General features: G+C 44.2%; 1 protein-coding gene across 15 annotated transcripts in view; it reads right to left on the bottom strand.

Moving 5' to 3' along the window:
• Positions 1 to 388: 388 nt before the first annotated feature.
• LOC112072814 (pumilio homolog 2) overlaps positions 389 to 14211 on the bottom strand; it is a 67073-nt gene continuing 53250 nt past the window's right edge. For all 15 annotated transcript variants that reach the window (XM_024140207.2, XM_024140211.2, XM_024140208.2 and 12 more), the window contains one exon: positions 389 to 2979. In XM_024140207.2, coding sequence (XP_023995975.1) covers positions 2848 to 2979 — 132 coding nt within the window. In that variant the 3' untranslated portion in view covers positions 389 to 2847. The remainder of the gene's footprint in view (positions 2980 to 14211) is intronic.

The following is a 14211-nucleotide window of genomic DNA, read 5'->3' as shown; positions in this document are numbered from 1 at the left end:
AGTTAACCCACTGTTCCTAGGCAGTCAATGAAAATAAGAATTTGTTCCTCACTGACTTGCCTAGTTATGTTAAATAAAAAATAACTGTAGTACAGTGATCATGTCACCGTTATAGACACAGGGTGAGTCAGACAACTATTCTTCCTTGTAGATATAGGCTATATCGTGCAAATTAAAAGTCTGTTCTAGGGAATGTGAACATTCAGCAACCCGTTAGAAACTCCTTTATGAAACAACTGATAATGAAGTAGGCTAACTGGTGACTGACAAACAGCATCTGCTGCTCGAAACAGGTTCATGTCAAAACAACTTCAAGTCCAATTCATGTACTGCAGTTTGCACAACAACTTCAGAAACAAGATATGGAAATGAAAGGCACAGAACAAAGTTATCAAATGTTAGAACGGTTTAATCATACATAGTCACAATTCTGCTTCCCCCCAAAAAATGAGTATTTTTTTCTTCATCTAACATCTGGAAATGTACATAAGGCCACCTGAAAATGTACATGACTTTGACAGTGTGACAAAACTCATATGTTCATATTTATATAATTGACAATATCTTACATTTCTTTCACTTACAAGGTAGTAGCTGTTCCAAAATACAGCCCTCTTCTGTACAAAAATAATTCTGTCATATCCTGTGAAGTTTTCCATGGTAGCAGAGAGGACCGGAAGCAGCCTCATTTTAAGTACAGAGCATTGGTGTTCCTTTAAACTGTCACATGTCAGAAAGACAATATCAACAGGAGATGTTATACAGCTCCGCATACAAAACAAGGCCAACCTTTTTCATAACAGATTAAAAACAAAAAACAAGTCAGATTGTGAAGCCATAAAAATAGTTTTAAAATAACGCTTGATCAAATAAAACTGTATACATTATATTTTAGGGGAAAGGAGTGATGAATATACACACATCAAAATGCACATTTTTGCAATTTTTTCCCCCCCAAAGTGTAAAAGACATCCCATTTACAGCATCAACGTTTACAAATGTACAACTGTACAGACGAAATAAAAGCATCACTACCAATTTAGCAAGGCCTGTCAAACATCACAACTATAATTTTTTTTGTCAACTAATAAACTTACACTTATTAACTGCACATATACTACATGTATTCTACAATTATTCATATGAAGCAAAAAACAAAAGCCAATACTACTAGTATTACAGATGAGTTGTATAGCTTTTTAGACGGCCCCAATACCCAAATCGCTTGCATATTCAGACTGCAAAAAATAAAAAAGAAGAACGAAATTAAAACCACCTCTATGACGGTCTCACAATCCTATAAACAAGGATCCTTTTCTCAGCTCATCCCCAAATCTATTCTCAACTTTACACACCTGGAATGAGCCACTTAAAAATAATAATAATAAAGTCGTCCTACTGCTCTGAACTGCAGGTGGTGAGGGTGCCATCATTAGGCCAAAGCCCCCTACCAAAAAAAGCAACAATTTAATATTTACTCATACATAAAGATGCTATACATTTTTGCTAAGCTACTTCTATGCAAGAGATGAATATTCAGTACATAAAGATACCTTTTCTAGGGCAGTGTTCATCTCAAACTACAAGATGTCCCACATAACATGATAAAGAAAAATCATTCCAAGTTATAAAAACCTGTCAAAGCATGCCTATGCTTAACCTGCTCCCACCCATACCCCCCCCCCCCCCAAAGCCCCGCTACGGTCATTTCATGTAAATATTACAACCAGGTTAAACTTTCACTATACAACCCGACCTCATGCTTTGCTTCTGAAAAAGAATAAACGTCTTACGTAGCCGTGTCCGGTGTAGCCCCCAAGTAGCCATTGAGTGGGCGGCAAAACATTTTTTGCTTAAGACGGTATAGGTGGAGTATAGTGGAATCACTGCCTATGGATGCAACAGTGCATGTTTTCATTTCTCAAAGTACACCGTTTAGTAACGATGCCAGTCATCAACTGGAGCCAACTAATCAAATCAAGCCAACTGCAAGCTGTTCACCAACAGCATGAGACGGAGAGTAGGCCTTACACCCCGGTCTGCGAAAAAACAGACGCAACAAAATCGAGACAATCACGAGCAGCCAACTGGATGACACACCCCCAAAAATTTAAGCACAGAGCTCTCCAAAGCAAAGTACTTTAGTTGGTCCAATACAGACCAATGGGTGACTAACTCATTGGCACGAAAGACATAGTAACCGGTGGGAAAGATCGGTTTCATAATCTATTCATACTATGCAGTGCTATAAGTAGAAATGGATCCATCAGCTGTTTTTGCATTGGGATCATTGTGGTAGTAGAAAGACACCTAGGCTTTTAATTAGAACAGCTGATACTAAGTCTGGGTACAAAAACAAATGGAAAATTGTTTAAAAGGATCACTCAAATTTGGCCTTATAAAGTCACTTGCTGGTGTAATTGTAAGAATTGTACATTTTCAGCAAATGCAGTTCTCCTTTTTCCCTACAAAGGGATTTACAAAGTAAAAAAACAAAAATGTACAAGATTATATACCAAAAACCAGCCAGTTATATCTATTACATCATAAACAATGGGGGCGGGTTGTGCTTTACCCGCAAGAGATTGCCTGCAAGACAGTCTGCACCCCCCCTCCCCCCCACCGGCCACGTAGGGGACCAGCTCCGAGGATGGCATTAGAGTGTCAGGGTCAGATGTCACAACATTTCTTAGGTGAAGTTGAATAATTTTGAGTGGTAATTCCCCCAAAATGGGGGACACAAAGGGTATGTCAAAGGTCAGCCCTGATGGAGCGCCTCTTTACAGAACTAGAAAAAAGGGGGTGGGGGGGGGGGGCNAGTCAAGGGACACGAGAGGGAGGATAGGTCTACATGAGGCCGTTGGTGGGCCCGCCAATGGGCCCCAGGTCAGAGCCACTCTTCATGTAGTACTTCTCCAGCTTGGCCAGGATGTGCTTGCCGTAGGTATATTTGCGCAGGGTGGCGATGTGGGGTCGGATCTGGGGTAGCAGAGAACAAAGATGAAATCATTAACATTTATAGTGGTACTGGCCACACAGGTTTAAAAGTCCTTGTTGTGAACTAAGCCACCTGCCTCCCACTTAAACATTGTCTTGAAGGATTCTAAGAGATTAAAAAAGTGATTGGACAGCAAAAGTCAATCTCGCCAACATTCCACGTAACAGGACAACACAGACTGTGGATACACATTCTTATTAAATGGAGTATTGTACATTTGTAATGAAGGATCAATGTACATTTTCCGTGAAATTGTAATGTATTAACGGAGAAAATGTTTTTTGTGTTAGGACCAAACCAACCGATGTGGGACTTTCAGGTCTGTTTAGGGAGGCAAAATATTTCAGATTTTAGGGAGGCAAAAGTCACCAATATATATATTTTTGGAATGAATATAAAAACCAAACTTATTGTGCTTAAAGAATCAGACACTATAAATTATTTGTGTAAACTTGGTTTACACAATTAACATCAAAATACAAAACACTTGTTCAGTTAGACAAATCTAAGGCTATCTATGTCAGTGGTTAAGAATGCAGAAGTGTTTGTGCTGAAGCACCACAAGTACACTAATAAACACGGGCTGAAGGAATTAAACTGTCTCAATCTGAAACTGTTCAGCTCACAAATTCAAACTTTGCAGTGAAAAGCAGATCGTAATGTCGCCACTCGATGTCCGTGTCAACATTTGTATTGATTTGACTCACAAGTGCTTTACAACAGCAAAAGGTCATGTATACATAACAAAAACATAAACGCAACATGCAGCAATTTTTTCAGTTACCGTTCACAAGGAACTCAGTCAATTTAAATAAATGAGTCTGTAATCTACAGTTGAAATCTGACTGGGCAGGGGTGCAGCCATTAGCTGCTGCCTATTCTTCCTAGGGTCCAGCAAAATTAAAGCATTACAATAGTGTGCCCTCATGCCCCTACTCAAACAATACCACATATCTACAATACAAAATCCATGTATACGTGTGTGTAGTGCGTATGTGATCGTGTGTATGCATGTGTGTGTCGTTTCAGTCCCCACTGTAACATAAGGTTCATTCTGTTTTTTTTTTTTTTTATCTAATTTTACTGCTTGAATCAGTTACTTGACGTGGAATAGAGTTCCATGTAGTCATTGCTCTGTGTAGTACCGTTCGCCTCCCACTGTCTGTTCTGGACTTGGGGACTGTGAAGAGACCTCGTGGCATGTCTTGTGGGGTATGCATGGGTGTCTCGAGTTGTGCAGACAGACAACTCGGTACATTCAACATGTCAATCTCTCCTCCAAATTGAGCCAGGAGAGATTGACATGCATATTATTGTTAGCTCTCTGTATACATCCAAGGGCCAGCCGTGCTGCCCTGTTCTGAGCCAATTGCAAAATTTTCCTAAGTCCCTTTTTGTGGCACCTGACCACACGACTGAACAGTAGTCCAGGTGAGACAAAACAGAAGTAACATGGCAGGCCCTAGTTAAGGTAGAGCAGTGCTTGTACCCATTGTTTTCGGTGCATGTGACAATATTTTTTTCTCTCCAAAAGTTGACTAAGGGTTGGCAGCAGGTTGATTGGTCGGCTCGTTGAGCCAGTAAAGGGGACTTTACTATTCTTAGGTAGCGGAAAGCCTTTTGCTTCCCTCCAGGCTGGGAGCACATACTTTCTAGTAGGCTTAAATTGAAAATATGGCAAATAGGAGCGGCAATATTGTCCACCATWATCCTCAGTAATTTTCCATACAAGTTGTCATGGGTGGGCATAGGCCAACCCACTGGGGAGACAGGCATAGGCAACCAGAATGAGTTCTTCCCCACAAAAAGGCTTTAATACACACAGAAATACTCAGTTTAAATCAGCTGGCAGGTCTGACGATCCCGCAGGTGAAAAAGCCGTATGTCGAGGTCCTGGGCTGGCGTGGTTACAAGTGGTCTGAGGTTGCGAGGCTGGTTAAATTATCTGGTGGACATTCCTGCAGTCAGCTTGCCAATTGCACGCTCGCTTCAAAACTTAACATTGTGGCATTGCGGTGTGTGACAAAACTGCACATTTAGAGTGGCCTTTTGCCCCCAGCACAGGGTACACCTGTGTAGAGATCATGCTGTTTAATCAGCTTCTTGATATGACCTGTCAGGTGGGTGGATTATCTTGACAAAGGAGAAATGCTCACTAAAAGAGATAAACAAATATGTGCACAATTTTAGAGAAAGAAGCTTTTTATGCCAACAGAAAATGTATTGGATCCAATATTTCAGCTCATGAAACCTGGAACCCACACTTTACACATTGCATTTATACACCAGCCCAGGACCTCCCCATCGGGCTTATTCACCTGCGGGATCGTCTGAGACCAGCCACCCAGACAGCTGATGAAACTGGGTTTGCACAATTGAAGAATGCTTGACCGTTTGTACGGACAATCTCAGGGAAGCTGATCTGTGTGCTAGTCGTCCTCACCAGGGTCTTGACCTGACTGCAGTTCGGCGTCGTAACCGACTTCAGTGGGAAAATGCTCAACTTCGACGGCCACGCTGGAGAAGTGTGTTCGTCACGTCTGAATCTTGGTTTCAAATGTACAGGCAAAGCGGTTTGTTGACGTCAACGTGGTGAATAGAGTGCCCCATGGTGGCGGTGGAGTTATGGGCAGGCATAAGTTGTGGACAACAAAAACAATTGCATTTAATGAATGGCAATTTGAATGCACAGAGATAGTGATAAAATCCTGAAGCCCATTGTCGTGCCATTTATCCGCCTCCATTTAATAATGCACAGCCCCATGTCGCAAGGGATCTATCTGTACACAACTCCTGGAAGCTGAAAATGTCCAAGTTCTTTTTTGTATTTTTTAAATTACATTTTTTATCCAAAATATACAATATACTTGCAGTGAAGCCACTCAACAGCTACACCACTCATCCAACAGACTCCCATTCAGAGCCACAAAGAAGTATGCAGGGTGAATGCCCTGCTCAAGGGCATGTCGATAGATCTCCCACAAGGCCAAAAACAGGGACGGGAACCCTCCAAGATCCCCACCCCACAGTTCCCCAATAGCTGCCCCTCAAACATCTGTGACCCCTCCCCTGCAATTAAAAAAAATAATAACATTAATTCCATTAACCCCCAAGAACACCCCCCAATGCACCAACAAACAAGAACATTTACTATAAAGAAGAAAAAAAATGCAAAAAAACCCCAACAAGGACATCAAGGACTAATACAACCATAACAGCAAGGCCAACTGTATATGTTTGAGTGCATGTCTAGCACTATCTACATGTGTGTGTGTGTGTGTGTGTGTGTGTGTGTATATATTTGCATGAGTGTGTGTATATGCATGTGTACAAGCACCCGAACGGCATCAGCCTCAGGCAAACCTGCATTAGCAGTAAAAAAAACACTTCCCCTCAGTGCCATTCAAACTTATTTTTTATACTTTTATCTTGACCATCAGTCTATCCCGACCAGCAACTCCAATCCCACGTGTCTCCAATTCCACATCCCAACCCTCAGCCCATCCCACCTATCGCTGATGCCCACCCTCTTCAGATTTATACGCAACATATATCTTTCAACTATGCTGTGATGTTTTACGTACAATTTCAATCCATCAAATAGAATCCACAGATTTCAAGTTGAAGATAAATATTTTTACTAAGAGTATTAGTAATTGACTGACCCGGATTCTCCAGATCTCCTAACAGTTATTTCTAGGGTCAATTTTAGATACATGTTATGCATTTTCAGCCATTCCTGAACCTGAGAACAGAAACAGGCTACCTGAAGGCAATACCAAAATAAAATGGTCTATTGATTCTGTATCCTCACAAAATCTGCAGAACTTCGATGATTTTATGCCCCAAATACTGAGCATTTTGTTTGTGGCAAGAATTCTATATAATAATTTTAGCTGAAAAGCACGAAGTCTGGAATCTTGCATCGTTTTATACACTGCTCAAAAAAATAAAGGGAACACTTAAACAACACAATGTAACTCCAAGTCAATCACACTTCTGTGAAATCAAACTGTCCACTTGGGAAGCAACACTGATTGACAATAAATTTCACATGCTGTTGTGCAAATGGAATAGACAAAAGGTGGAAATTATAGGCAATTAGCAAGACACCCCCAATAAAGGAGTGGTTCTGCGGCTGGTGACCACAGACCACTTCTCAGTTCCTGGCTGATGTTTTGGTCACTTTTGAATGCTGGCGGTGCTTTCACTCTAGTGGTAGCATGAGACGGAGTCTACAACCCACACAAGTGGCTCAGGTAGTGCAGCTCCTCCAGGATGGCACATCAATGCGAGCTGTGGCAAGAAGGTTTGGCTGTGTCGTCAGCGTAGTGTCCAGAGCATGGAGGGCGCTACCAGGAGACAGGCAGTACATCAGGAGACGTGGAGGAGGCCGTAGGAGGCAACACCCAGTAGCAGGACTGGCTACCCCGCCGCCTTTGTGCAAGGAGGAGCAGGAGGAGCACTGCCAGAGCCCTGCAAATGACCTCCAGCAGGCCACGAAATGTGCATGTGTCTGCTCAAACGGCCAGAAACAGACCTCCATGAGTAGTATGAGGGCCCGACGTCCACAGGTGGGGGTTGTGCTTACAGGCCCAACACGTGCAGGACGTTGGGCATTTGCCAGAGAACACCAAGACTGGCAAATTCGCCACTGGCGCCCTGTGCTCTTCACCAGATGAAAGCAGGTTCAGACTGAGCACATGTGGACAGAGTCTGGCGACGCCGTGGAGAACGTTCTGCTGCCTGCAACATCCTCCAGCATGAACAGTTATGGCGGTGGGTCAGTCGTGGGTGGGGTGGCATTTCTTTGGGGGCGCACAGCCCTCCATTGCTGTCGCACAGAGGTAGCCTGACTGCCATTAGGTACCGAGAATGAGATCCTCAGACCCTTGTGAGACCCATATGCTGGTGCGGTGGCCTGGTTCCTCCTAATGCAAGACAATGCTAGACCTCATGTGGCTGGAGTGTCAGCAGTTTCTGCAAGAGGAAGGCATTGATGCTATGGACTGGCCCGCCCGTTCCCCAGACCTGAATCCAATTGAGCAATCTGGGACATCATGTCTCGCTCCATCCACCCAACGCACGTTGCACCACAGACTGTCCAGGAGTTGGCGGATGCTTTAGTCCAGGTCTGGGAGGAGATCCTCAGGAGACCATCCGCCACCTCATCAGGAGCATGCCCAGGCGTTGTAGGAGATCATACAGGCACGTGGAGGCCACACACACTACAGAGCCTCATTTTTGACTTGTTTTTAAGGACATTACATCAAAGTTGGATCAGCCTGTAGTGTGGTTTTCCACTTTAATTTTGAGTGTGACTCCAAGATGGCGTAGCAGTCGATGTGTCTTTGTCCTGTCTGTCCCGTGTAATAGTATTCGTAATTTTCGTATACATTTCGTATATATTTTAATTTCACTTTCCCATCTAGGAACTGAATATACATTCCTACATTCCGCCTCACCCAATGTGGTACGGACCTGCTATTTTTTTTTTATACTTAGACCGTAACCCAATCAGAAGCTAGCCAGTAACTAGCTACTAGCTAGTAGTCAGTTAGCCACTGCTGCGGTCTTCGCCCTTAACTCGGACACAGCCAGCTTCAATACGGGCCAATACATGCCAGTCTGCAAGCGCGATATCAACCAGAGCTATAGGACTGCTTTTTCTCTACCACATCACGGATTCCTGACGCAAGCTCTGGACAATTACACGTATTATCACAGCTAGCTAGCTGCAACCGAGTGGCTACTACTGGCTACCACACTCGTCCCGAGCAAGCACCAGTTAGCCCTTGACGTAGCCTCGAGCTAGGCCCATCTGCCGGCTAGCCGAAGAGGTCTACCAGCGAATTCTTTGGGCTACAAATACCTCTTTTGCCAATTGGACTGGACCTTTTTTTGCCGACACAGAGCCCTGCCAATCCATCACAACTGGTCTAAATCAGCTACAAGCTAATTTAGCCATTTTTTTTGCCGCTGCTAGTAGCTTTTTACTTCTGCAACAGACACCCAGCCCTGTTATTAGCCTGGATATTACTCACGCAATTTACAGCATGCGACTGTCTCTCGACAACAACGCCGGATTCCCTGCCGTAATCCCTGAGCCACTATTTCTGATCCTCACAGCTAGCTTGCAGCTAGCGCAGTTAGCGCCACTGCCACGAAGCCTAGCACAGTTAGCAAACACAATTCTACAATTCAACAACCTCTCTTTCGCATTCGGCTTGGATTCTCTGGATTCTCTGTCGACCGACCACGTCTGAGCAGACCCCCTCCGTCTGAGCAGACCACCCCGGGCCTACTAACTTTAAACGCCGCGTTGCTAGCTTAGTGGAGGCCTCCCTGCTCATCATACGGCTGCCCCCTGGACACTATGATCCTTGGCTACATAGCTGATGCATGCTTGACTGTCCATTAATTCACGGTACTCCATTTGTTATTGGTGTTTTATCTGTGGCTCTGTGCTTTAAACTCAGGACCTGTGTGTAGTTAATCCGACCTCTCTGCCTAGTCGTCGCCATTTTTACCTGTTGTTGCTGTGTTAGACTAGCACCCTGATATTGCTGCTGTTATCGTTACCTGTTGTTTTAGCTAGCTCTCCCAATAAGACCTGCAATCACTTTATGCTTATTGTATGTCCTCTCTCAAATATCAATATGCCTTGCATACTGTTGTTCAGAGCTAGTTTTTCATTATCATTGTTTTGGGTTTCGCAATGGACCCTGTAGTTCCACTCTCTCGTAACCTCTGATACCCCCTTTGTCCCACCCCCCACACTTGCGGTGACCTCACCCATTGAGACCAGCATGTCCAGAGATACAACCTCTCTTATCATCAACCCAGTGCCTGGCTTTGCCTCCGCTGTACGCGCCCCACCATACCCCTGTCTGCACATTATGCCCAGAATCTATTCTACCACGCCCATAAATCTGCTCCTTTTATTCTTTGTCCCCAACGCTCTAGGCGACCAGTTTTGATAGCCTTTAGCCGCACCCTCATCCTATTACTCCTCTGTTCCTCGGGTGATGTGGAGATAAACCCAGGCCCCGCATGTCCCCAGTCCCCTCATGTTGTTGACTTCTGTGATCGAAAAAAGCCTTGGCCTCATGCATGTCAACATCAAGAAGCCTCCTCCCTAAGTTTGCCTTACTACCGCTTTAGCACACTCTGCCAACCCTGATGTCCTTGCCGTGTCCGAATCCTGGCTTAGGAAGGCCACCAAAAATTCTGAGATTTCCATACCCAACTATATACACTTTCCATCAGAGGATAGAACTGCGCCAAAGGGGGAGGAGTTGCAATCTACTGCAGAGATAGCCTGAAAGTTCTGTCATAGCTTTCCAGGTCTATGCCCAAACAGTCGAACTTCTAATTTTAAAAATTAATCTCTCCAGAGAATAAGTCTCTCACTGTTGCTGCCTGTACCGCCCCCCCTCAGCCTTTCCCAGCTGTGCCCTGGACACCATCTGTGAATTGATCGCTCCCCATCTAGCTCAGAGTTGTTTCTGTTAGGTGACCTAAACTGGGATATGCTTAACGACCCCGGCAGTCCTACAATCCAAGCTTGATGCCTCATCTCACACAAATCATCAAGGACCACCAGGATAACCCTAAATCCGTAAAGCATGGGCACCTAATAGACATATTCCTGACCAACCTGCCCTCCAAATACACCGTCTGCTGTCTTCAATCAAGATCTCAGCGATCACTGCCTCATTGCCTGTATCCGGCCACGGGTCCGCAGTCAAACGACCACCCCTCATCAATGTCAAACGCTCCCTAAAACACTTCTGCGAGCAGGCCTTTCTAATCGACCCCTGGCCCCGGGTACCTTGGAAAGGATTTGACCTCATCCCGTCAGTTGAGGATGCCTGGTCATTCTTTAAAATCGTTACTTCGCTCACCATTATTAGACAAGCATGCTCCGTTCAAATGCAGAACAAGAAAGATTAGTCCCTGGTACTAGCCGACTGGCCTCAGCAAAAATATACAGCTGTGCGCTGAGCGCGGGCAACTAGCATCGAGAGCCCTGAGCTAGAATCGGTGATGGTCCCCGACGCGAGAATGTGCCACGAGGAGAAGCGGACAAATCACGCAGTCAAGTTCAGGAAAGCAAAGGCCAGCTTTTCAAGCAGAAATTTGCATCCTGTAGCTCTAACTCAAAAGTTCTGGGATCTGTAAAGTCCATGGAGACAAGAGCACCTCCTCCCCAATGCCCATGCACTGAGGCTAGGTAACACGGTACAACCGATAAATCCATGATAATGCGAAGACTTCAACAAGCATTTCTCAATGGCTGGCCATGCCTTCCTCCTGGCGACTCCAACCTTGGCCAACAGCCCCGCCCCCCCGCTGCTACTCGCCCAAGCCTCCCAGCTCTCCTTACCCAAATCAGATAGCAGATGTTCTGAAAGAGCTGGAAAACTGGACCCATACAAATCAGCTGGGCTTGACAATCTGGACCCCCTATTTCTGAAACTGTCCGGCCATTGTCGCACCCCTATTACCAGCCTGTTCAACCTCTCCTTCGTATCATCTGAGATCCCAAGGATTGGAAAGCTGCCGCGGTCATCCCCTCTTCAAAGGGGGAGACACCCTGGACCCAAACTGTTACAGACCTATATCCATCCTGCCGTGCCTATCTAAGGTCTTCGACAAGTCAAGTCAACAAACAGATCACTGACCATCGTCGAATCCACCGTACCTTCTCGCTGTGCAATCCGGTTTCCGAGCCGGTCACGGGTGCACCTCAGCCACGCTCAAGGTACTAAACGATATCATAACCGCCATCGATAAAAAGACATTACTGTGCAGCCGTCTTCATCGACCTGGCCAAGGCTTTCGACTCTGTCAATCACCATATCCTTATCGGCAGACTCAGTAGCCTCGGTTTTTCTAATGACTGCCTTTGCCTGGTTCACCAACTACTTTGCAGACAGAGTTCAGTGTGTCAAATCGAGGGCATGTTGTCCGGTCCTCTGCAGTCTCTATGGGGGTACCACAGGGTTCAATTTCTCGGGCCGACTCTTTTCTCTGTATACTCAATGATGTTGCTCTTGCTGCGGGCGATCCTCTGATCCACCTCTACGAGGACGACACCATTCTATATACTTCCGGCCCTTCCTTGGACACTGTGCTATCTAACCTCCAAACGAGCTTCAATGCCATACAACACTCCTTCCGTGGCCTCCACTGCTCTTAAACGCTAGTAAACAAATGCATGCCTTTCAACCGTTCGCTGCTGCACCCGCACGCCCGACTAGCATCACCACCCTGGAGCGGTTCCGACTCTAGAATATGTGGACATCTATAAGTTCCTAGGTGTCTGGCTAGACTGCAAACTCTCCTTCCAGACTCATATCAAACATCTCCATCTCCAAAATCAAATCAAGAATCGGCTTTTCTATTCCGCAACAAGGCCTCCTTCACTCACGCGCCAAACTTACCTAGTAAACTTGACTATCCTACCGATCCTCGACTTCGGCGATGTCATCTACAAAATAGCTTCACAACACTCTACTCAGCAAACTGGATTGCAGTTTATCACAGTGCCAATTCGTTTTGTTACTAAGCACCTTATACGACCCACCACTGTGCGACCTGTATGCCCTAGTCGGCTGGCCCTCGCTACATGTTCGTCGTCAGACCCACTGGCTCCAGGTCATCTACAAGGTATGCTCGGTAAAGTGGCCGCCTTATCTCAGTTCACTGGTCACGATGGCTACACCCACCCGCAGCACGCGCTCCAGCAGGTGTATCTCACTGATCATCCCTAAAGCTAAAACTCATTTGGACGCCTTTCCTTCCAGTTTCTCTGCTGGCTGCGACTGGAACGAATTGCAAAAATCTCTGAAGTTGGAGACTTTTATCTCCCTCAACAACTTTAAAAATCTGCTATCCGAGCAGCTAACCGATCGCTGCAGTTGTACATAGTCCATTCTGTAAACTACCCACCCAATTTACTACCTCACCCCCATACTGCTTTTATTTATTTACTTTCTGCTCTTTTGCCACACCAGTATCTCTTCTTGCACACGATCATCTGATGATTTATCACTCCAGTGTTAATCTGCTAAATTGTAATTATTCGATTTATTGCCTACCTCATGCTTTTTGCACACATTGTATATAGATTCTCTTTTTTTTCTACCATGTTATTGACTTGTTTATTGTTTTACTCATGTGTAACTCTGTGTTGTCTGTTCACACTGCTATGCTTTATCTTGGCCAGGTCGCAGTTGCAATGAGAACTTGTTCTCAACTAGCCTACCTGGTTAAAATAAAGGTGAAAAAAAATAATATATATATATATAATAAAAAAAATTTAAAATAAAGAAACAAAAAAAAAAACTTTTTTTTTTTAAACAATAAATACAAAATCCAGACCTCCATGGGTTGATAAATTGGATTTCCATTGATAATTTGTGTGATTTTGTTGTCAGCACATTCAACTATGTAAAGAAAAAAGTATTTAATAAGAATATTTCATTCATTCAGATCTAGGATGTGTTATTTTAGTGTTCCCTTTAATTTTTGGAGCAGTGTATATCAGCTCATACACCCGGTGCCATGGAATCGGTACATCAAAAATCTCTTCCCAACCATTTTGCAATCTGTATGGCACAGTTGTCAACATCCTGGTCCTCAAATGAAACTTCAAACTTTTCTATTTATGCTATTTTTATTCCTCCGCAAGTTTTGATCCTTTATATTGAGCAGACAGACCAGTTCCCACCTCCTCCCGCTGCCACCTGCCTCCTCCATTTTTGGGGTAATGCTGTAATCAACTGGTTGTGCTCTTGGATTGAGCAGACCTTCCCGTACAATTCTGATAACTCCAACATTACAATATAATTTAAGAACAAAATACACGTTTCAAACATCTTTCCCATAATTACAGGTATTTTAATCAACCAGCACATTTGAGATAACATATATTACAATAAATATTATGGCTTATCTTTTCAGGGGGATGAAATTGAAATTGTAGCCAGCTCTGCAATGCTTGTTTGAAAAAAAAGTATCCTTTTCATTAATTGAAAATCAGACATGGCAATCTGCACAAAGGATGAGATTTTAGTAATCTACTTGAGAACCTTTTAAGGAACAAGTAAAACTTTTGAATAAGTGAAGCTTTTAGAGAGAGGTTTAGTGCTTCTATATTTAATCTCAACCCACCCAATTCATATTCATTATATAGACAGGCACGC

The sequence above is a fragment of the Salvelinus sp. IW2-2015 genome, unplaced genomic scaffold (genome assembly GCF_002910315.2).
Source record: "Salvelinus sp. IW2-2015 unplaced genomic scaffold, ASM291031v2 Un_scaffold2050, whole genome shotgun sequence".
Taxonomy (NCBI): domain Eukaryota; kingdom Metazoa; phylum Chordata; class Actinopteri; order Salmoniformes; family Salmonidae; genus Salvelinus; species Salvelinus sp. IW2-2015.
This window is presented reverse-complemented; position numbering and strand designations above follow the sequence as displayed.